General features: G+C 41.0%; 1 protein-coding gene across 1 annotated transcript; it reads right to left on the reverse strand.

Moving 5' to 3' along the window:
- Positions 1-221: 221 nt before the first annotated feature.
- On the reverse strand, positions 222-19,887 carry capn8.5.L (calpain 8 gene 5 L homeolog). Its single transcript, XM_018262641.2, has 12 exons — positions 19,553-19,887; positions 16,912-16,981; positions 14,394-14,512; positions 13,169-13,302; positions 11,058-11,214; positions 9,633-9,695; positions 8,748-8,833; positions 6,683-6,757; positions 5,291-5,430; positions 4,250-4,401; positions 2,295-2,306; positions 222-929 (listed from the first exon to the last, which is right to left on the reverse strand). Exons 1-12 carry the CDS (start codon positions 19,748-19,750, stop codon positions 735-737), a joined length of 1,401 nt encoding a protein of 466 aa, XP_018118130.1. The 5' UTR covers positions 19,751-19,887; the 3' UTR covers positions 222-734.
- Positions 19,888-24,371: the final 4,484 nt, after the last annotated feature.

The raw sequence follows: 24,371 nt of genomic DNA on the forward strand, positions 1-24,371 counted from the left end.
TAAAATGAGCCCCATTGTATACAATCTATAGGTAAGGTAACAAAAGTTGCAAACTTTATCCCACACCTAGTAGCTCCATCAGAAGTTTGATTTTGACCACGTGACCTTCTGATTGGTTGATGTAGATCATTGGTCCTGCTGGAAACTTTGAAGCTTTGCACGAACATTTTATCATATTACCGTATACGACAAATTGCAAATATAACAATTTAAGTCCCACATTATTATTCCTGTCTGCTGGACTCTATAGGACAGCCCATGGCTTTGTTCAACATGACAATAATTTTTCTTTTTGCCATAACATATTCATTTAATATTTCTGGTCAAACATTTACTGTTTCATTGGTACTCATTGATTGAACAGTGTGGCAACTCCCTCTGATACAGTAATAAGAAATGAATCACATGGATATGCAAGGTGCAGAATAACCAGTTACTAAAGGGTATGCGATTAAGCCTATATCTGCTATCATGGTATATAGAGGGAATTAATTAATTTGCTACAAAAAGACCACAAGCCCTGAGCTACAGCTAAAACAAGGGGAAGAACATCTGAGGAGTAGGATGTTGCATATTCAGGTTTCAAAAGCTCCAGGTAAACCTGCAATGCACAAAAGCTTAAATAAAGGGTTGGTTTGGCAGCATTACTTGGTTTATACTGCACCAACACATTCAGGCACACAAGCATATTACTCAGATATTTTTCTGACGGCATCCTCTCCATGTGTTGGTCCTCAGGGAGCTCCTCCCTTTTTCATGGAATAGACTCGGATGAAAAAATCAAAGTCCTGGTTGGGATCAGAAGGGTTGGGGACGATCAGGTACTCTCCCTTAGGCACCCGGAAGCTTCCTGTGATCTCTTTGTTCCTGTCATTAACACGTACCCTCTTCATAGATTTCAGATCCTTCACTAGGACATCAGTGGAAACCTGTAATTCATAAGACACGGGAGAATGGTGATCATATGAGATATGAATCAACATCATACATGTATTAGTACAGATAATACTTTAAAGTAGGGATGTCCAACTGGTAGCCTGCGGGCCGCCAACCCCCCCCCCCACTGTGTGGCCCCCCACATGAAAGTCTGCCTGTGTCTGTTTATCTTGTCTAAGGTTTAAAAGGTATCAGTACTGAGATTAACTGGCCACTGCATTGTATACAAATTCAAACTGTCATCCCATGTATTGTTCACACATGCAACCCCCCTGCATTGTTCACACTTGTAACACCTCTATTGTTCACTGAAGGGGCACCAGCACTGTGTCACTGTATGTAGTACATATTAGACTGGTCCTGATAGGTTTCCCTGTCTCCTGCTCTGTTCTGTCTGACCTATGCTCCCTGTGTGTCATACTCTGCTTGCCCTATGCTCCCTGTGTGTGCCGTACTCTGCCTGTCCTATGCTCCATGTGTGCCATACTCTGCCTGTCCTATGCTCCCTGTGTGTGCCAAACTCTGCCTGTCCTATGCTCCATGTGTGCCATACTCTGCCTGTCCTATGCTCCCTGTGTGTGCCATACTCTGCCTGTCCTATGCTCCATGTGTGCCATACTCTGCCTGTCCTATGCTCCCTATGTGTGCCATACTCTGCCTGCCCTATGCTCCCTGTGTGTGCCATACTCTGCCTGTCCTATGCTCCCTGTTTGTGCCATACTCTGCCTGTCCTATGTTACCTGTGTGCCATATTCTGCCTGTCCTATGCTCCCTGTGTGTCATACTCTGCTTGCCCTATGATCCCTGTGTGTGCCATACTCTGCCTGTCCTATGCTCCCTGTTTGTGCCATACTCTGCCTGTCCTATGTTACCTGTGTGCCATATTCTGCCTGTCCTATGCTCCCTGTGTGTCATACTCTGCTTGCCCTATGATCCCTGTGCGTGCCATACTCTGCCTGTCCTATGCTCCCTGTTTGTGCCATACTCTGCCTGTCCTATGTTACCTGTGTGCCATATTCTGCCTGTCCTATGCTCCCTGTGTGTCATACTCTGCTTGCCCTGTGATCCCTGTGCGTGCCATACTCTGCCTGTCCTATGCTCCCTGTGTGCCATACTCTACCTGTGTCCAGCAAATATAATTGAAGTGTGCTTCAAAAGTGGATTAGGCTCCTTGCAGCCCCGGGTGCAAGCTGTACCCACTGCCAGGGCAAACTATGCATATATCAAATAAAGCAGCAGCACTCCGGTATTATTGAAAATAGTGACAAACTTTACTAAAATGCCATAGGCAACGTTTCGGGCTACGCAGGCCTTGACAAAGGGCCTGTATCCTCAATAGGAATTAAAGAATCACTTACCTCCTTAGGGAGCTGCAAAATAAGAAAGAAATATCTTATATCAGAATTGCTATTAGGTGCGATTGGTCTTATTTTTTTCTCATATGTTTTGTTTTACAGATTATAGTTGATTTTACAGATTAGCCCAACATTACAGAGAATATGACCCACAATGGTACAGATAAGCAGCTGTGTCCCATATGAATCCCAATTTCACGCACTTAATCCCTCCCATACATGTTGGATAAAGAAATACCCTTCCTCCTTTTCTTCTGTGATGCAAGTTCTATATTTTTGTGCTCCTGTGGCATTTTAGTCCTCAGTGACGTACCCTATGGTTACACCCCATTTAATAAACATTACAGTATTTGCAGAGGTATCTCATAGAAACTGGACAAACATTTACTTTGCCCTGGGCAGGTGCATGCTCAGTTTAGTACTCCAGGTGACTTGCTTATACATCATGTAAGGGTTGAACATGTTATCAGGGCTTCCCTTTCCTTCCAAAAGTCTGTAACTAGACATTTACATGTGTTTAAAATTTGACATCTGAGTTAACTTTTAGTATGATGTAGAGAGTGATATTCTGAGACATTTGCAGTCGTTTTTCATTTTTCATTATGTGTGGTTTTTGAGTTATTTAGCTTTTTATTCAGCAGCTCTCCAGTGCTGCAGTTTCAGCAATCTGGTTACTAGGGTCCAAATTACCCTAGCAACCATGCACTGATTTTAATAAGAGACTGCAATATGAATAGGAGAGGCCTGAATAGAAAGATGAGTAATAAAAAAGAGCAGTAACAATAAATGTGTAGTTTTTTAAATGGGTCAGTGACCTCCATTTGAAAGCTGGAAAGAGTCAGAAGAAGAAGGCAAATAATTAACAAACTATAAAAAAATAAAATAAAATAACGATGTCCAATTGTAAAGTTGCTTAGAATTAGCCATACTAAAAGTTAACTTCAAGGTGAACCACTCCTTTAAATGGATTCTATCATGATATTATGATGTAGTTTTTAGTTATAAATGACACTGTTTACACTGCAAATACTTCACTCTACAATATAAACTTTTATTCCTGAACAAACAAGTATATTTTTTTAGTTGTAATATTGGTGTGTAGGTGCATCTCAGGTCATTTTGCCTGGTCATGTGCTTTCAGAAAGAGCCAGCACTTTAGGATGGAACTGCTTTCTGGCAGGCTGTTGTTTCTCCTACTCAATGTAACTGAATGTGTCTCAGTGGGACCTGGATTTTACTACTGCTGTTCTTAGATCTATCAGGCAGCTGTTATCTTGTGTTAGGGATTTGTTATCTGTTTACCTTCCCATTGTTCTGTTGTTAGGCTGCTGGGGGGGGGGGAAGGGAGGGGGGTCCCATCACTCCAATTTGCAGTCCAGCAGTAAAGAGTGACTGAAGTTTATCAGAGCACAAGTCACATGACTGGGGGCAGCTGGGAAACTGACAATATGTCTAGCCCCATGTCAGATTTCAAGATTAAAAAATCAAATTACCTTTTTTAAATTAAAAATTAAAAAAAAATCTGTTTGCTCTTCTGAGAAATGGATTTCAGTGCAGAATTCTGCTGGATCAGCACTATTTATTGATGCATTTTGAAAAAAACATTTTTCCGATGACAGTATCCCTTTAAGCTGTGCATCTTTAAGCTGAGCGATAATCAAATGTGCCAATCAGAATATACCACATTGATATGTATCTAATGAGTTTTAGGAAATAGCCATGGTATAAATATATAGAGTAGATGTGCTCAGGATCAGTAATCTCTTTGTATTGCTGGCCCATGTAACTGTGTGCAATAAATCTCCTCTCTTTCTTGGTCTCAGCTTTTGCGTATACAGGTTTATATGTTAAAAATGAACATAATGAGTGTAGAAACTTTTACAATCACCACTTAAATTTCCTGTAGAATATACGATAAAAAATAAATGTCACAACAAAAATAAAATTCTGCCACTGACCTGGTACAAGAGAAAATCAGGGACTTTCTCGATAAACACCTTGGGCTTCAGAGCGACAATGAGAGTACAGAGCCCCGCATCTCCCGCTGCAGCCTGGTCCTCATCTGGTACCTCCAGCTTAATGCGAAAGCGTGGGTCGGCCAAAAACTTCTCTTCAGGGAAATGGGCAGAAATGTCATTTTATTATTGCTGCTCAGAAATGGATATATATGTCAGTACCAATTTAGCAACATGATTTATAAAGTGCTGGACTTTTATCATTTATTAAAAAGGACTAGTGACCATATTTATAAAGATGTGTCTTTTCCAACCCCAACTCGGCAGAGAGAACCACATGGTGGACAGAGAAAGAGGCCAGAGAGCTGCTGGTGGGCCCATAGAGCTGAGAGGCTGCACCAAATGTATTCATTTGGATCGAGCTGGCACAGGGAAAGCAGATACTGTGCCTGGAAAGACAGAGAGTGTGAGAGGAATCCAGACTGGAGGAACAACCAGCAGGAGATTCCTATCTGAGCATCCAAAGGGGCTGGTAGTCGCACTGTATGTCTGACTGTGTTTGACTGAAGAGACACTGTAAAGTATGGAGTGAGTATTGATATTTAAAGTCACAGCGTATTAAAGGAGCACTTGAAGAATACTACTGATTTGTATTACTTGGACTGTGAGGAGCCATCCATTACTTTAAAGGACTTAACCAGTTATTTAGTCAGACAGATTGCTCAAGCAAGTTAGTTAATGAGGCCCTATTGCCACCGGTTTGGAGTGCTGCATGTATTAGTTGCCCATTTATTTTATAAAAACATTCAGTTTAACCAATACTGTGTGTGTATTATTACTGTATTCCTAGTGGGGCCACCCGTAGGTGCATTCCCGGATCCCACAAGGTGGAGGCACTGAACTAGTAGGTACCAGGTACCCAGTCTCTCCCAATACCACTGCAGAGAGGCTCAGGTTTGTCCTGTGCCGTCAGGTAAGCGCCACACGTGGAGTGTAACACCGACAAAGGGGCGTCGAAAGGGTTACATGTGTATTCACACCCACCTGCAGAATCCCCCTTCTTCCAGCTCCCTTCCATCTGAGTCAGGCTCCAATGCTGTTCGTTCACATTAACCCCGGTGCTTGGAGCAATGTGGCAGATGTCCAGACTTTCATACTCTTTTACCAAGTCCGGATACGAGATCCTGAAATCATACAAAGTAATAAAAGTATGGGATCTCTTATCTGGGAACAAAATGTCCAGGAAGCTCTGATATAGTGAGTTTAAATACAAGCTTACTGGATCATATGAAAATAATTATAGAAAAAACAGATAGAAATGCTACATGTAATTTAAATGCAACCCTGCAGCTTGTATTTATTTGGAGTGTCAATGGAATCAACAGTGTAAGATTAGATTGGCACAAGAGCTGGCATCTGCCAATTGGCTTTGTTGTTGAAACAGAACATATGGAATAAAATGAAATCACTGAAAAAACTGCCTGTACTACCCATTGGTGGGGGGCTTGGTTATTGCTCACAAAGTGCTAAATAAACTAGATGAGTAGTGATGGGCGAATTCACGAAACGGCGCCCGCGTCTCGCTTTTGACGCCAGCGCCCGTTTGACGCCGGTGCCCGTTTTTTTGGGAAGATTTTTTTTGACGCGGGCGAATTTTTTCCGTGAATTTTCGCCGGGCGTTTCGCGAATTCGCCGCGAATTCGCGCCTGGCGAATAAATTCGCCAATCACTATAGATGAGCAAAGGAAAAGAGAAAGAAAATAGGCTGATGGAACTCCCAGCCACCGCTACCCTCTACCATGAGTACACCTACATTTTCCATTATGAACTTTCACGTGAGAAAAATCTAAGTTTTAACTGTAGTTTTCCTTAAAGTCAATGTAAACTACTCTTCCTAGCACTTTTGTCAAGCATTTTAATTTGTTCTAGTTTTTAAGATAGCAGCAGTTTTTAAACCGATATTACAATGAATTTTAACGAACACTGTCACCTGCTGGTCAGTCAGCGCAAAATTAATTTTGTCTGTCAAAGAAGACCTTGTGATGTCGCACTGCTTAGAAAATGAGGTACATGGGTAGAGAAGAGTCATCTGTCATTTCTCTGGGCATTTATAAGCAGAGCAACACCACAAGATCTTCCTTCCCTCCCAAAATACATTTTGAGCTGACTGTAACCAACATGCCTCGGAAGTCCATCACAACTTCAGAAATATGAAGGAAAGTTGCCTATTTCCTTTTCTGCTGAAAATTTTAAAGAAGCACCCAAACCTTTCTTGAAGCTATCTAATGTATCTGCCAGCACAATTGCTTCAGGAAAATTAAAGGGGTCATTTATTATGCGCAAGACTGACCAAGTGCAAAACATCGGCACAATCACTCATGAGTTTACTCTCATTCTCGGGGCATTATGTGCCTTGAAAAATAAACACAGGCTCACCAAAACTCTCCATCTTCCTTCTGAGTTAGAAGAGCATTTTTTACGTCGGGGGCAACATCATTCCATTCAGGGGCACTGTTGGAAAGAAAACGTATGATGTATGTATGGAAAGCTCTGCATGGATTGCTCTATAACCCATATATGAATATCCAAATATACACAATGCATTTTATTTTGCAGCATCAACATGCCAAGGCCCACCTTTATCCACATGCCATGGTGCCAAGTACAACTATAGGGAAGTACAAGGAGCATCTTTGGGCCCAGGTACCTTTAATGAATAGGGTCAATCACTTGTTATATTGTTTGTAAATGAGCACCCACATAGTGACTGTAACCATTGCAATAATTAGATCCCATGTTGTGAGTGGGAGTGCGGTTATTCTGATCAGTCTCTGCTTTTAAAGGACAAGGAAAGTTAAACTAAAGAAGTAGTCTAGAAATGTACATTATGTTTTGTGCTTCTGTAGCAGCCCAAGGCAACCACAGCCCTTTAGCAGTAAAGATCTGTGTCTCCAAAGATGCCCCAGTAGCTCCCCATCTTCTTTCCTGCTGATTTACTGCACATGCTCTGTGCTGCTGTCTAAGGTCGGACTGGTGGGCCTGGGGCTGTCCAGGGCCCCTCCCTGCCCTGGTCCCTACTGCGAAGCACGCCGGCGTGCACGCATTCAGACGCGCTTGGCCCACATGCACGCTGCCGCACTCGGCGCATCGCGCATGCGCAGACTGTGCTGCGCGGTGCTGATTTTTTTTATTACAATTTCAGAATGGAGAGAGGGGGTCTGGCCGGCCCATGAGGCCCATGAGGGTCGGGGCCCTTCCGGGTTTTTTCCCGGTCTCCTGCCGGGCCAGTCTGACACTGCTGCTGTCACTTACTGAGCTTAGGGGCTCACTCGCAATATACATTACACATAGAATAGAAATGTCACAGTATAAGGCTGATTAGTAATTAATACAGATAATTACTACATGGCAGCACAGAAACCAGTGCAATTAGCATCAGAATTTAATAATCAACCCCGTAGCATCAGCTTATATTACAGACCAACCTCATTTTCTGCTGGATAATTAGTGACGAGCCCTAAGCTTAGCTTCTCAACAGCCAATCAGAGCCCACTGAGCATGTGAGTGTCACAGACACTTTCCAAGATGGTGACCCCCTGTGACAAGTTTGAAGTCCTGGATCATTGCTGCTGTTGAGAAGCTGAAACTTAAGGTTGATGCAATAAAGTTCAGTACATAAAATATGGCATTTTTAGCCCTATTCATTTTTAGGGTTTAGTTCTGCTTTAGGCAATGTGCACAGCTTCCATTTGGATAAATGATATGGGCCTTTATCAGATTATAAGACACTGAAAAAAGCAGAAAAGGAAACTCGCTGGAATCAATAAAATGTAATTCTGATTAACAAGCCAGTGGGTCAATAATTCCAGTCAGTGATTATTCTGATGAAATGCACTAAAAAAATATAAGAAAAGGTGCACAGCCTTGCACCCATCTTAGCTCAGTCACACTTGCACTTGAGTTTGTAAATGAGCCCTAATGAAATGAAAAGATTTGTTTCTAGAATAGGGTACTTTTCCTATAGCAGATTTCCCTGTAGATACTGTGACTGCATTGCCAAAAATGCTCCCATGCCCCAACTAGTGGTGGATATGAGAATAGCACTGAACAGTTAAACACCCAAGTCCAGCCATGACTCCTCCAGTAAAAAGAGAAGAAACAATAGTTTATGAAATGCTAGCTCTTTCTTTCTAATCAACCATTTCTCTTGCTAATGCAGGTATGGGACCGTTATCCAGAATGCTCCCGGATAAGGGGATCTTTCTGAAATTTGGATCACCATAGGTCTGCAAAAAAAAATAATTTAAACAATAAATAAATCCAGTAGCTTTTTGCCTTCAACAAGGATTTGGATCCAGTACAAGGTTCTGTTTTAGTATTAAAGGAAACCAAAATCATTTAAACATTTGAATTATTTGATTAAAATGGACTCTATGGCTTTCTGGATAACAGGTTTTTGGATAATGGATACTATACTGTTATTGTGAGACAAATTACGTACTCATCACTCCATTGGCCTTTCCATTCCTTGTGACCCCAGGGATTGCGCAGCCGGATCAGTTGGACTTTTCCATCGCGATAGGAAACCTGAGAATTATACACAGTGGGAATCATTTATTAACTTCGCGCATTGCAAATTTCATTTATTGTCAACGCTATTTTCACGCATAACAACCTTGCACAGTGGGCGCACTCACGCAAACACCCATCTCATTTGCAAGCCATTTGCGAAAATGTATTCTCAAAGCGAATCCGCAAAAATCCGAAAGACGGGCACAGCAGTGCAATTTTTTAGTGTTGAGGAAAAAACATGGGCAATACAACCATTTGGGAATAAATATGCGCAAACTTTATAAATGACCCCCAGTGAATATATTTGCCCTGCGCCGGGTTATATTTATAAAGCTGAATAAGAGTATGCAAACAGATTTGCGAATTTGTTTTGCAAATTGCAAATTTAAGTTGCTGTCAATGCTATTTTCGTGCACAAGAACCTCGCACAGTGCCTGTACTCACGCAAGACCGTCTCATTTGCGAAAATGTATTCACAATGAGGATTCGCAAAAACTGGGAAGACGGGCACAGCAGTGTAATTTTTTAGCGTTCAGGAAAAAGCATGGGCAATACAACAATTTGGGAATAAATATGCAATGTGCAGACTTTATTAATGACCCCCAGTGACCCATTCCCACCAGCAGATAATTACACCCATCGTCAAGGTAATGGCACATGGGGCGAAAATCCCTTTGCATTCTCATCCATGTAATATTGACACAAATAAAATTAATTGCATTTATATGTGGTTACATGTTTTTATTACATGTTTTTACAATCTGATGTGCCACTGGCCTTTCAATAAGATTGTAATGTACGTAGAATCTCCTACCTCTTCTGCTCCGGTGATGGAATATGCATGCGCGGCAATTAAGTTTTTTCCAGTAACTGCCCCCTGTCCTTGCATAAACAACAACATTATTACCTTGAGAACAAACAACATTTGAAGACACAATGTTTTGCCAGTACTAAATAAAAAAGCAACAAAAAGCATCATTTTGTAATCACAAAACTATATTGCAAAATTGCTGTGTTAAGAGTTTATTTTGTTATAAAAAATAAATGCAAATTTTATTTTTATTTCTCATTATCACCCTTTGCTGATGGTCTGGGGCATGTGCCCCTGGTGTTGCAACAGTACAATGTAATGCTCTAAGGTTCAAGGGTGAGATGACGTAGCAGAGTTCCCTGGTCTCAGATTCTGGTACAAAGGTTGTAGTATCACACAATCCCTCATTTCAGATAACCTTTATGCAAAGGAAATACATAGAAGAAGCTATTATTCACCATAACTTTGGTAATTCCCCATACTGGATAATTCAGCCAAAGGACTAGGCTAAATTCTTTATAGTTCAATGTGTTTCCCAGTAGTTCTGTTCTGTGTTGGCCAGGGGTGTCAGGATTCCCTATTCTTTAAAAAGAGGTCACCATGTGCTCGGAATCTTTGAACCCCATTTGCAGGAGAGAGTGTTTGGTGCTAGAGAGCCTCAGGTGAAGTTAGGTCTCAGTAGGAGAAGACAATGTCAGGACAGTTTCTGTAATAGTTCACTTTAGGAGAGAGAGATTGGATCAGAGTAGTTAGTAGAGCAGCCAGAGGCTCCAACAAGGAGGTCAGAAGAGTTAGTACTCTGTGGTGTCAAGTGCCAGTATAAGGATTCAAGCCGTCAGTAGATTTCTGGAGTAATACAACACTATAAGCATTCACTAGCACTGGAGTGTAGCCATGGGGACAGCCATTCAAGCACAGGATACATAGTACATAACAGATAAGCTCAATAGACTCCCATTGTAAACTACAGAGCTCATATTTTATCTGCTTTGTAACTTGTACCTTTTCTCCTTTTTCAACTTTGAATGGCTGCCCCCATGGCTATAGAACAGCTTGTTTATATAATTTTTTGTATAAACTTTTTTTTTGTTAGCAAACACACCAGTTGTACCAGTGTAGCTCAACAGTACATTATACTGCCATTCCATTAAAACACTTTCATTTTTTGGCATTACTGTTCCTTTAACTACTTCATGGTTGGGAACTGGCCAGCAGGTGACAAAACCATTCATGTTAACAGAACATGTATCCCTTAGTACCTTGGAATTAAAAAAAATTATGTAAAATGCAAAAGTGCTTAGAATCGCACTCATCGATTTTCCATTCACTTGTTTTAAAGGTTTACTTTAAATATATACTATATGTATAATCAAAGAACATGTGATACAAAGGCAAAAGACACATAATAAGGTATTTTGTAGAACTTACAGTTGCACAAGTGAGCAGACATTTGGCTTTCACAGCCCTCTGGATTGTTGGGAAGAGATCAGCTTTGAAAAAGTGCCATAAACAGACACCACCCGTGAAATTCTGTAGCGCTATGGTCGCATATTTATACTCAATGTCTTCATACGATCCACGCAGCCTGTGTGCAAACCATACAATAATACAGCCATAAACTGAGTCATAGGAAACAAATAATGGTTAAAACATAGAGACAAATTCCATTTCCATGGTACAGTAGGATGTAGTTGCCAAAGGAGTCATAAAACCACCAGTAAACAGAGATCCCCACCTGCCTGGGTTCCATGGATTAAGGCCCTTCAGGATGTCTTAGAGCAGTGATTGTCAAACTTTTACTCTTCAAACTCTATTTAAAGGCGCAACTTTTGGACAGGGCCCCCAGTGTATAGATTTGTAAATAGAACTGTCTGTGTATCCGTCATTCAGCCATAGTTCCAGGCCTATAGTTAAATGGAGGTGCTGTTTGCTCTAGAACAGGGATCCTTTTGAACCCGTGAGCAACATACAGAAGTAAAAGAATGCCAAATAAGTGCTGTGATTGGCCATTTGGTAGCCCCTATGTGAATTGTCAACCTACATTGAGGCTCTGTTTGGCAGTGCACCTGGTTTTTATACAACCAAAACTTGCCTCCAAGCCTGGAATTCAAAAATAATCACCTGCTTTGAGGCCACTGGGAGCAACATCCAAAAGGTTGGGGAGCAGCATGTTGCTCACAAGCTACTGGTTGGGGATCACTGCTCTAGAAAACTTTCTGTTTATCATATAAACAAATAAACATTCTTAAACCAATAATAACCCTTTATTCACTGGAATGTAGAATAACTTCCAGTAGGATAGACAGAATGATTCAGCATTTGCCCATAAACATCTAGAAGTGCTTGGCCGAATCAGGGGTCAGTAGTCAGTGTGTGAATTTAGTCCCACTCAAAAATTTCCATCCTCAATTACAGGTCTTCCAAGTGGAACCTAGCCAGACTACCTTTCCCCTTAGGTCTGTACATTTGAGTCCCTACTCCGCAGGTGGTACACCCAGGACTACTTATCCTTTCCTCATTGGAGCACCAATCTGCTGATCCTAACTGTCACTCCTAGGGGCATATTTATTATGTAAAAAACTGTGTGATAATACACACACATTGCCAGGCTTCGCAGTGTAAAAAAATGCGTAAAATGTATACGTTTTTTCATAGAGTGACTTCCGCTGGAAGCAATGTAAAATAACGACGGCAAAGCTGGCATTCACATGGCATAAAATTACACGCACCTTGATAAATTCGCCATTTATTTTACACAGCATTTTACACCAATTACTTTTGCATAATAAATATGCAATGAGCTATTACAAAATTATCCTCACATAAGCTTCACCTCCTGGGAATACCTCCACCCAGTACTGCATAGCATCAAGCTCCACCAACAGTTGGGATCCAAAGAGGCCAAGCACAAGTTGGCTTCCATTTTTAAAGACTGAACTGCCAGCAGGAAAAAAGTTTAACCCTAGATAGGGAAAGTGCTTTCCTTCCCACTTAGCAGGCGAAAACCTAAGGGGACTTCCTAAATAAACGGCAACTAGACCTCAAGTCACCTACACTTCCAAAAATATCTAGTGTAGCAAATGTATATTCAACTGACCCCTAACAACCTTCAAGCTGGGATTTCAGTTATATCTCGGAGCACAAACAGCCCTTCTGCCCAATTCTTAGACTAAGCTCCTCCTGCCACTGCTACAAGCCCAAGCAAACCCAAAGGGTTCAGCACCAGGCAATTACGGCTCTTTAGGCTTTGTGTAGTCTCTTTAGAGACCGTCACTTGTAGCAGAGTATCCTTATTGACTCCATAGTAAAGCAGATGCTGTATTTCTTCAGTGATCAATGTAGCAGGAGTCGATACCTGTAGAAGGCATCAGAGTTGTTGTAAACAGAACATGTTTTCTGATCAGGGGTTGTGACCTCAGCAGAGTCTCCGGTAATCATCTAATGTGCGTTTCTTCCTTATATACAGGTATGTATGGGAATGGGTCTCAGTTAGTGTGGGCACTGTATGAACCGATTTTAATGAGCAGGGTAACACTTACTTAGCAAAAGCCTTCTCCAGCAGTGCAGCCCAAAACTCATTCTCCTCAGCTGATTTTACAGACACCAATTTCTTGTTTTTCGTGGGGAGCCTGTCGTCCACAACCACATCCACCCATTCCCCATTCTTCCAGAACTGAGAGAAACAGGAATAGTTTATTGTGTGTTTTGTATTGTATAAGCAAACTTGTGATAGGGCCTGACCAGGTTCACAGGAGACTCTATAAGTAATATGGTGACAATAACATATCGGTCTTCTCTTTAAATGGAGGCATTTGGTTGCTATGAGTTGCTAGTTCTGAGCAAACAGTGTTACCCTCTTTAGTGTCAATATCTATAGAGATAGATAATCGGAAGGGGGCGGGCTTGATCCACCTCTTATCACACACATTGAATAAAAGTAATTATTTTACATTTATTCCCTGTTCCACTGTCTATGACAAGGGAGCTTAAAGGAGAATTAAAGTTTAACTAAAGAAGTAGCTAGAAATGTTGTACATTATGTTTTGTGCTTCTGTACCAGCCCAAGGCAACCACAGCCCTTTAGCAGTAAAGATCTGTGTCTCCAAAGATGCCCCAGTAGCTCCCCGTCTTCTTTACTGCTGATTCACTGCACATGCTCTGTGCTGCTGTCACTTACTGAGCTTAGGGGCCCACTCACAATATACAGTACACATAGAATAGAAATGTCACAATATAAGGCTGATTAGTAATTAATACACATAATTACTACATGGCAGCACAGAAACCAGTGCAATTAGCATCAGAATTTAATAATCAGCAAACCTGTAGCATCAGCTTATATTACAGGGAAGCTCATTTTCTGCTGGATAATTAGTGAAGAGCCCTAAGCTTAGCTTCTCAACAGCCAATCAGAGCCCACTGAGCATGTGAGTGTCACAGACACTTTCCAAGATGGTGACCCCCTGTGACAAGTTTGAAGTCAATATATAAAATATGGCATTTTTATGGTTTAGTTAGGGTTTTTGTGTAGAAAAGTTGAAACTTCATCTGCACCAAAATATGACATTTATTGGCAAGCAAAAGTGTATTATATGGAAAAACGCATAGTTTCCCTTTATGGTGTGTCTGGTCCTTTAACAAAGAATTGACTTCTTTGTTAAAGGGCCAGAGAAAAGATGCATTGCACCTGCATTCAATATATATCCATGATCCAAGAGACAGACAAGATAAATGTTTGCTCTTTACGTAACAGATCATTGTTACCCTGAAGTGGAAGATTCCTGCATAGTTGTGCTTGAAGCTTTGATCCTGAGGGACAACCAGAGACAGATATTCCTCAGTGAGCGTGAGACATCCTAATGAACTGAGAAACCCACAGTTCGCTGTACAAGGGAAATACATGTGAAAGATTAAGTACAACTGGGAAAATCAGGGGACTATTTGCATTATGCCTAACCTGTTACCTGAGTCCATTAATCCACTTTGCCCAAGTACTTACCCATGTACTGACCCCTGATTCTCTATAATTCATACTCCTGGGCTGCTCTCTTTCCCTTGGTCAAATGGGGGGTGGGGCTTGGTTGCAAATTCATTTTTACACTGAATTGTTCATTAAAGGGGTTGTTCACCTTTGCGTTAACTTTTGGTATGATGTAGAGAGTGATATTCTGAGACAATTTGCAATTGGTTTTCATGTTTTATTATTTGTGGTTTTTGAGTTATTTAGCTTTTTATTTAGCAGCTCTCCAGTTTACAGTTTCAGCAATCTGATTGCAATCTGATTACCCTAGCAACCAGACATTGATCTAAATAAGAGACTGGAATATCAATAGAGGAAGGCCTGAATAGAAAGGTGAGCAAGGAAAAGTAGCAATAACAATACAGTTGTAGCCTTACAGAGCATTTGTTTTTTGAGATGGGGTCAGTGACCCCCATTTGAAAGCTGGAAAGTGTCAGAAGAAAAAGGAAATACTTCAAAAACTATAAAAAAATAAATATTGAATACCAATTGAAAACTTGCTTAGAATGTGCCATCCTATAACATACTAAAAGTTAAATTAAAGGTGAACCGCACCTTTAAAGGAGAAGGAAAGTCTGTTTGCACTTGAGGGTGCCAATTTTTAGGCACCCAAGTGATTGTATTGACTTACCTGAAACCTTGGACTGGTGCTCCTATCAGCAGAAAACTGCACCGGCCTGGGGTTATACCAGTGAGCACCACGGACCAATCCTCTTCCGGCATCTTCTTCCTTCAAATTTCCTGCAGCAAACGCATGTGCAGTAGAACGAAATAGGCGACTTTTTAGTTAAAGTTCAGCTCTCCATGGTTTTCACTGGTACCCAGGCCGGTGCAGTTTTTTGCTGATAGGAGCACCGGCCCGGGGTTATAGGTAAGTCAATGCAATCACTTGAGGGTACCTAACATTTGGCACCCCCAAGTGCAAACAGACTTTCCTTCTCCTTAATGGGCAGCCAATGTAGTGGAAAAACAAAGAATCAAAGGTCTGTTTTGGGTAAGTATTGGGGAGACTGGACTTACTAACCCATAGATGTTTCACTGAGGCGTCTAATGCAAATGCAGCCGTGATCTATATGGGTTCATTTACATTATGTAAATAGTTTATATAAATATCTTTATTTACTGTTTATAGTGCTGCTTCCAACTCTCCAAATGTACATACAACTTTTGTTCAGTCCTCCTACAGCTCCATTTAAATCACATGATTGGTTCAAATGTGTTGGCATTTGTAAATGTAGATCCCATTGCCAGAAAGAAAATGGTAAAATTTAACTTTTTTTTACAAAGGGGAAAGCCCTCACCAGATCTTTCCCAAATTCTACTAAATAATCTTAATTTTAGATCCATCACCATGTGGCCTTTTCTTAAATACAAGCCTAGAGCAAATAGAGCTCTGGGGACTGATACGGTTGCCCTAAAATAAAAGCTGAACTCTCCCCATGGGGTAATACTTGAAGGTATGAGTGGACACTCACTAGCAAACTCCATATTACTCTGCCTGCCGTGGGAACTAAGGATCCTAAAACTAGATCAAAGAATTAACTAGCTGCTGGTAAATTTATAATGCAGCATTCAGTCCCATCAATTACTATTTATTTGTCACAGTTGGAGAACTTTCCAGTGGGGACTAGTGATGGGCGAATTTATTCGCCAGGCGCGAATTCGCGGCGAATTTTCGCGATTCGCCGCCAGCGAATAAATTCGCGAAATGCCCGCGAAAATTCGCGGCAAAAATTCGCCGGCACCAAAAACGAGCGCCGGCGTCAAAAACGGGCACCGTCGTCAAAAACGGGCACTGACGTCAAAAACGATTTCGCAAAGTTTTCACCGTTTCGCAAATTCGCCCGTCACTAGTGGGGACTCTCAGATCCACCTCTCTACATACTCCAGTACAGAAAAGTACGAGTTATGGGGGGTTATGGCACTTACCCACAAAATTCCCTGCACCTTCTTCTCTTACAAGGCAAGAGGACTGTAGGACTACTAGATGCCTATTGTGGAAACTGAATCCCTAGCCTACTGGATTTCACCAGGTTACTAACACTATTTTGACTTTTTGGTGAGTTGAGGCCAAATCTCAAGCTTCAAACCTCAACCCAGACATGGATGGTCCTCACTGTTGGGGTCCCCCAACTGACATATAGCCCAGGATTTGGACACATCAATACTTGTTGCAGTATAAGAAACGGAGATTAGCGATTGGTGCTGTGTCCAACCTCATCTTGTAATTGAGATTTTCATTCAGAGGGAAACGTTACTTACCAATATCATTCTGGCAAATATCAAAACGTGTTGCCCCGCTGGTAATGAATTCAGCATTGGGATGGATTTCCTGTGGGCAATGCACAAAAGAATGTAATTAAGGCCCTGCTGCCTTCCACATATTTAATACATTTAAAAATAAAAAGAAACTGGTATTCACTTGGAGTGGGGGGATCAAAAAGTTAGTTACACCCCAGTGAGTGTAGTGCCAAAACCTTGCTGCTACAGAGAATGGCCTTTAGCACTGACATTAGCTTACAGAGCTATAGTTCATGGTAGGTATTTGGGCTGATGACATTAGGTGGGTGGGTGGATGATGTTAGCGGGTGGATTGGGTGACATTTTGGAGTTGGGTTCATGACGTCAAGGGACATGGAAATTATGTTGTGAACAACTGATCCATTTTAAAGCCATTCACTTTGGAGGGGTGTTTCACCTTTATGTTAACTTTTAGTTTGTTATAGAATGGCCGTCTCTAATCAACTTTTGAAATGGGCTTAATTTTGTTTTGTAGTTTTTGAATTATTTGCCTTCTTCTTCTGACTCTTTTCAGCTTTCAAATGGGGGTCACTGACCCCATCTAAATAACTAATGTTCTATAAGTCTACAAATGTATTGTTATTGCTACTTTTTATTACTCATCTTTCTATTCAGGCCTTCCCCTATTAATATTCCAGTCTCTTATTCAGATCAATCTTTCTTTTGGGCCTTCTATTCATATTACATATTGCAAATTCGGATTCGGTTCGGCTGGGCAGAAGGATTTGGCTGAATCCGAATCCTGCTGAAAAAGGCCGAATCCCGAACCGAATCCTGGATTCCGTGCATCCCTAATAAAAAGCTAAATAACTCAAAAACCACAAATAATAAAACATGAAAACCAGTTGCAAATTGTCCCCAACCTTTTTTTTACCCGTGAGCCACATTCAAATATAAACAGAGTTGGTGAGCAACACAAGCATGAAACATTTTCCTGGAGGTGCCAAATAAGGGCTGTGATTGGCCATTTAGTAGGTCCTATGTGAACTGGCAGCCTACAGGAGGCTCTCTTTGGCAGTACAACTGTTTTATTATGCCCCAAAACTTGTCTACAAACCAAGAATTGAAAAATAAACACCTGCTTTGAGGCCACTGGAAGCTATATCCAAGGGGTTGGGGAGCAACATGTTGCTCACGAGCCATTTTTACAACATATTTACAATTCCTAATTTGGAAATCCGGGCAGGCAGTTTTCACCCAGACATCCTTTCTGTAAATGAGACAGGTGGCAACCCTAGTGGAATTTTGCATGGAAACACCCAAATATGCATTTTGCGATGATATATGTTCGTAAATGGCAACCCCCTGTGACTCTAATCACTTGCCTACTACCGTGGGATTGTGCTCTACCGGCTCAAACCCTCCGGCTCCAGGTAAACTGCACCCAGGCATCCTCTGCCGCCATTTTATCCAAATAATCCAAATTTTTAAAAATGATATTCCTTTTTCTCTGTTATAATACAACAGTAGCTTGTACTTGACCCCATCTGAAATACAATGCATCCTTATTGGAAGCAAAACCAGCCTATTGGGTTTATTTAATGTTTACATGATTTTTCAGTAGACTTAAAATCCTTTATCCGGAAAACCCCAGCTCCCAAGCATTCTGGATAACAGATCCCATACCTGTGTGTGTGTATGTATATATATATATATCAAAAACTCCACAGGCTGACGGCACTTCTGGACAAGTTTATTGGGAAAAAACTGCTGTAAACCGCCTAACGCGTTTCGGGATTGTATCCCTTAATCATTGAGCCTTTGATTAAGGGATACAATCCCGAAACGCGTTAGGCGTTTTACAGCAGTTTCTTCCCAATAAACTTGTCCAGAAGTGCCGTCAGCCTGTGGAGTTTTTGATATTAGTGATGGGCGAATTTATTCGCCAGGCGCGAATTCGCGGCGAATTTGCGCGATTCGCGGCAGGCGAATAAATTCGCGAAACGCCTGCGAAAATTCGCCGAAAAAAATTCGCCGGCGTCAAAAATTTTTTCCGAAAAACGCAGGTTCGCGAATTTTTCGCCGTTTCGCGAATTTTGTGCGAAATTCGAGAATTTTTCGGCGAAGCGAAACGGCGCAAATTCGCCCATCACTATTTGATATACTTACAGTGGGGACACTGTTGATTGAGCACCTGGATGAAGGGAAGATCGGCGAGCTGGAGCGGTCTATTTTCTTATGTTTATATATTTTTTATTTATATATATATGTATATTTTTAAATGAAAAAGTTTGTGGGGTCACTCCAAGGCTAGCTAAAATATACAAAGTACAAAGAAAGTGTATCAATTCTAAACAACTTCCAAAATACATTAATAATATCCAATGGTTTTAAAGCTATTTGTAAATTGTCTTGAGATTGAAAGCCATATAAGTTTATATTCTCTGCATTGCTGGTTCAGACTCCTGAAACAGTGAAACTGAAGCCATCTGAAAAGGTGACTTCTGCTACATTGTTTACAGAGTCACAGCCAAAGGGATAAAAAAAAAAATACTGCTTTATGAGTCATATGAGTCAGTGGAGGGGTATCTAAGAAATGGACCACCTCCAAAGATTTGATGTTTCCTTCCTGCTTTAAATAACACTGCTGTTATATTCTTACCAATGGTCTCATCCAGACAATTCCTTTTGCCGTACTTGAGTCTGGTCCCAGTTTGTTGGACCCAAGTGAAGCTTGACTTGCAGGGAATTTTTCATCCTCAAAGAGAGTGTTAGACGCCAGGTACTGCGCCTTCAGCTGCTCATAATCTTGATCTAAGAATTTTTTAGGGTTTTGTTTGGTGCCTTCAGGTTGTGCCATGTCTGTCTCAGTGATGCCAGTCTGTGCCTTCTCTACTCTAAGTGTTTGCCAGTCTGTGCTGTCTCTGCTCTAAGTATGTGACAGTCTGTGCTTTCTCTGCTCTCTGTGTGTGCCAGTCTCTGAAATGATAAGCTGAGCTCTGCCCTGAGAAGTATAAATAAGCAGTCCCACACATCCCATAGGTGGAGCCCAAATACCTCTAGGACTAAATTGTACCAGCAAAACGATTTTGGCTACAGTGAACAAAGCAGAGGGTATGGTGTGACTGTTGTTATGCTTTGGTTACATTTCAAATGTTCTGACTGTGTCAATAATAAAGTTATCTTAAAGGGTTATCTTAAAGGTAAGGACACACTGAGCGTTTCGGGGAGATTTAGTCGCCTGGCGACTAATCGCCTCGTCTTTTCAGCGACAAATCTCCGCCTTCCCTCACTCACTTATAGCTCTGGGCTCAAATTACAGCAGGAAGGGGAGGGGGAGAGGAGCAAACTGAGCATGCTCAAGCCCTAGCCCTGGAGATGAAAACAGGAAGTCTAATACAGAAGCCCATGTGTCCACAACTGAAGGAAAGAAACGCTGTGTTTCTTTTGACTCAGTGGACTCAGAGCAGCATTACTTTGAGGGTTTACTTGTGTATTTATATAGACCCTTCTGATAAAGCTTACTTAGTTTTAGACTTTCCTTCTCCTTTAAACAAAACAAAAACAGTTGTGATATCAATTATCTGGACACTCATTATCCAGCTCTAAAATACAGGACTGCCATTTTTTCATATATTCCCATTTAAATGCACAATTTTATATTTCTACAGAAAATTCTATTTCTCCATAACAGCACCTGGTATTTAATAGGGAACATCCCCATAACTATAACTATATAAACAATCCTTGTTTTGTAACATATAAATGTTTTTAGTAGTTTTAAAGGCTTAGTAAACCAGCACTTTTGATGTTTACATTATTTAATTTTTCAGTTTCAGAGTTATTTAAGTTTTTGTTAACTGCCAATGTTATGAACTTTGTAACAACAGCTGCACCTCAGGGGTATACCTACAGAGGAAGCAGACCCTGCGGCTGCAGGGCGACCCAGGAGGTATATGGGCCACATGAGGCCCTAATTCATATAGAAGTTAAATAAATATTGGTAAAACAGGTCAACCTCTAGACATTCTGGGGGCCTAATAAATAATTTGCTGTGGGACCCAGTAATATCCACTGCTGTACCTAGTCAGTTTCGGCGAAAAATTTTCAAAATTCGCAAAACGGCGAAAAATTTGCGAGACGTCGCCGGTGTCTCATTTTTGACGCCGGCCTCAAAAATGAGACGCCGGAGTCGGAAAAACGGACCATTCGACGACGCCGAATTTTTGCCAGGAAATTTTCGTGGGCGTTTCGCAAATTTGCCACGAATTCGCGCCTGCTGAATAAATTCGCCCATCACTACTGGTCAGTTTCTGACCTGTAATTTAACAGTCAGAGTGAGAGATATATGCAAGTGCTGAGCTTACTGTGAGGTCAGGTACTCAAACATATAATTGTTTTGCTGTATAAAAAAAGAACTTTCACATCAATTTGTGAAATGCCTGTTTATGGGTTTTACCTGGGGTCTCCAAAAAAAAAGCTTCTGCCGCTAATGTCAACTGTAACCTTTAAGAAAGAACTTCTGCTTCTCATGGAATGAGTGATAAAACCTCAAATATTATCTAGAAATAACATTGTGTTATCAAGAACTGCCAATACAAACAACAACACATTATTGAATGTATTTTTTGATCATCAATTACAAACATAATTAATATTGCCCTATTTATTCCAACATACTAAGAACATACACAAGCCCAGGCGCCTGACTCCTTTCTGCTATTGAGACGCTAAACATTTCTTGAAAAATGTTTTTAAAAAAGCAATTCGTCATGAACTGTAAATAATATTAATCACGGAAAATAGATTTTGTGTTTGTCTTGACTCTGTACCAGGAAAGGCATTTACCATTCATAATTGGAAACTTCTGAAATATCAATTCATTTTATGTACAATTTGGGTCCAAATAGTGACATCACTTGGCCACACCATTTCAGAGAGTAAGGGGCCCATTCACTAAGCTCGAGTGAAGGAATAGAGGAAAATAGAGGAAAAATAGTTCGAATTTTGAATTTTTTTTGGCTACTTCGACCATCGAATTGGCTGCTTCAACCTTCGACTTCGAATCGAATGATTCGAACTAAAAATCTTTTGAATATTCGACCATTCGATAATCGAAGTACTGTCTCTTTAAAAAAAACTTCGACCCCCTAGTTCGCCACCTAAAACCTATAGAGGCCAATGTTAGCCTATGGGGAAGGTCCCCATAGGCTTTACAAGGTTTTTCTGATCGAAGGATAATCCTTCAATCGATGGATTAAAATCCTTCGAATAGTTCGATTATTGCGCTAAATCCTTCGACTTCGATATTCAAAGTCGAAGGATTTAACTTCAACAGTCGAATATCGAGGGTTAATTAACCCTCGATATTCGACCTTAAGTAAATTTTCCCCCAACAGTTCTCAGAGAGAAAGACACTGGGGTATATTTATTAAAGAGTAAAGTTAGAGATCGCAGAACAGTGCGTAGGTTGAAATTCCGCCATTCTCCATTCATTTCTATGGGATTTTGAAAGGCGTATTTGACTTTCACCCGTTGATAAATAGTCTTTTAAAAATCCCATAGAAATAAATGGAAAGTGGCGGAATTTTACACTAGAGGACTTGGTGATCTCTAACTTCACTCTTTGATAAATATACCCCAGTGAGTGAAAGTCAGAAACCAATGACAGCCAGATTCCCGATATATATATCAATACATATATTAACATGTATGTATGTGATTTTTATATGAAAGGCTCCACTATAAGGCAGGGCCTTATCCCATAATGTCCCATTAAGAGAAATGATTTAGCACCATGTACTAAATGGCAGCTAAGCAAGTACAAATCCATGTCAATGACAGTTTCTGGGTTTAATATTGCTATTAACTATACAATTTGACTTAATTAAATGTGTCATCTATTTGTCGCTTTACCAGTAGGTATTATAATTGGGAAAGAGGGAAAGAGGGGGTTCCTTCCTTTCACAAAGACCACCAACCAAGTGGCAAACATTACCTAAAGCTTCAACATGAGGTTGGTGGTATAGTACCCTGTTGTACACTGATAGATACTGAGACCACAGCGATAAGGAGGGCTTTGTTTCTATAGGGAGGATGCCCATTTCACAGGTGGTTTCACAGGTGGTGTCACAGATGTCCAGAGAGTAGAGAAAGTGGGGTTTTCATCTCAAGTAGGCCATGAGCAAGTGCCCCAGGCCCCAAAATGGACTGGACCCCAATTACACAACCTAGAGATACACAGCTTCTTACCCACAACAATTGTTTTAACAAGCTCCCTTCTCTCCTACGGAGACTTTTTTTGAGGCTCAATAAATGAACTTATTTTGATTTGAGGCCTTCTGCCTGTAAAGTAGACTTATTGTAGGTATCACATTCTATGAGATAGGAAACCCTCTGTCTGCTAGGATATCACACCCTCAGAAGAGCCCTGCCAGGACTGGTCTTCACTGATGCCCTTTTGGGGATGTAACTTTCTGCTGTGAGCCAACAGAGAGAAACTGAACACATCATAAGTGATGGGCGAATAAAATTCAGGGCGAATTTCCGCATTTCGCCACCCAGGAATAAATTTGCGAATCTCCCGCAAAAATTAGCCTGCGTGAAAACATTTTGGACGCGCGTCCAAAAAGTCGCTAGTGTCAAAAACACAACGTGTCAACCCTATTCGGACACCCATTTACACAGGTGTCGATTTCAATTTCAAAGATTTTTTCGCCATTTCGTGAATTTTGCGGGCAATTCGAAAATTTTTCAGCGAAGCGAAACAGGAGAAATTCGCCCATCACTGCACATCATGGTTTGATCCAAATATGCAGTACAGACCAGGGTTAAAGGCCTAGGAAGGACTTTGTGGAAAAACAAATTACCTGTAAAACTAAATTCGCTATTCACTGTGACAACTTTACATATCTTGTATACAGTTTTACCGCACCTCTATATACTCTTTACTGATAACCAGTTCATTTGCTGGGGCGATTTAGGGGATGAAACTAAGTTTGGTGCTGAGCATATACACAATGTGAGTGCAATTTTTGAAAGATATTTAAAGGGGAAGTAAAGTCTTAAATAGAATAAGGCTAGAAATGCTGTATTTTGTATACTAAACATAAACATGAACTTACTGCACCACAAGCCTAATCAAACAAATGATTTATGCTTTCAAAGTTGGCCACAGGGGGTCACCATCTTGTAACTTTGTTAAACATCTTTGCAAGACCAAGACTGTGCACATGCTCAGTGTGGTCTGGGCTGCTTCGGGATTGTCATAAATGATCAAAACAGCACAAGTCAAATAATATCTGCCAGAAGCCGAAACAGCAAGATTAGGGTCAGACTGGACATGGGGGGACCCACCGGGTCACTAATTTCCAGGCCCTCCCTGCGCCATGCACAAACGTCGGTGCACATGCACTTAACGCGCGCTGCGGACACCGGCACATGCATGATCGCGCCTCTATTACTTTTATTTGTGGAAATCG

Source organism: Xenopus laevis, chromosome 5L, assembly GCF_017654675.1.
Source record: "Xenopus laevis strain J_2021 chromosome 5L, Xenopus_laevis_v10.1, whole genome shotgun sequence".
NCBI lineage: Eukaryota > Metazoa > Chordata > Amphibia > Anura > Pipidae > Xenopus > Xenopus laevis.

Bases quoted from the DNA above. Each gene is read 5' to 3' on its own strand.
- capn8.5.L (XM_018262641.2), bottom strand. From the start codon at position 19,750: ATGGCACAACCTGAAGGCACCAAACAAAACCCTAAAAAATTCTTAGAT. The intron at 13,303-14,393 runs GTAACAATGATC...TGTTTCTCTCAG, and splicing joins CAGGAATCTTCCACTTCAGG to TTCTGGAAGAATGGGGAATG. The intron at 5,431-6,682 runs GTGAGCCTGTGT...GTATGATTTCAG, and splicing joins AAGGAAGATGGAGAGTTTTG to GATCTCGTATCCGGACTTGG.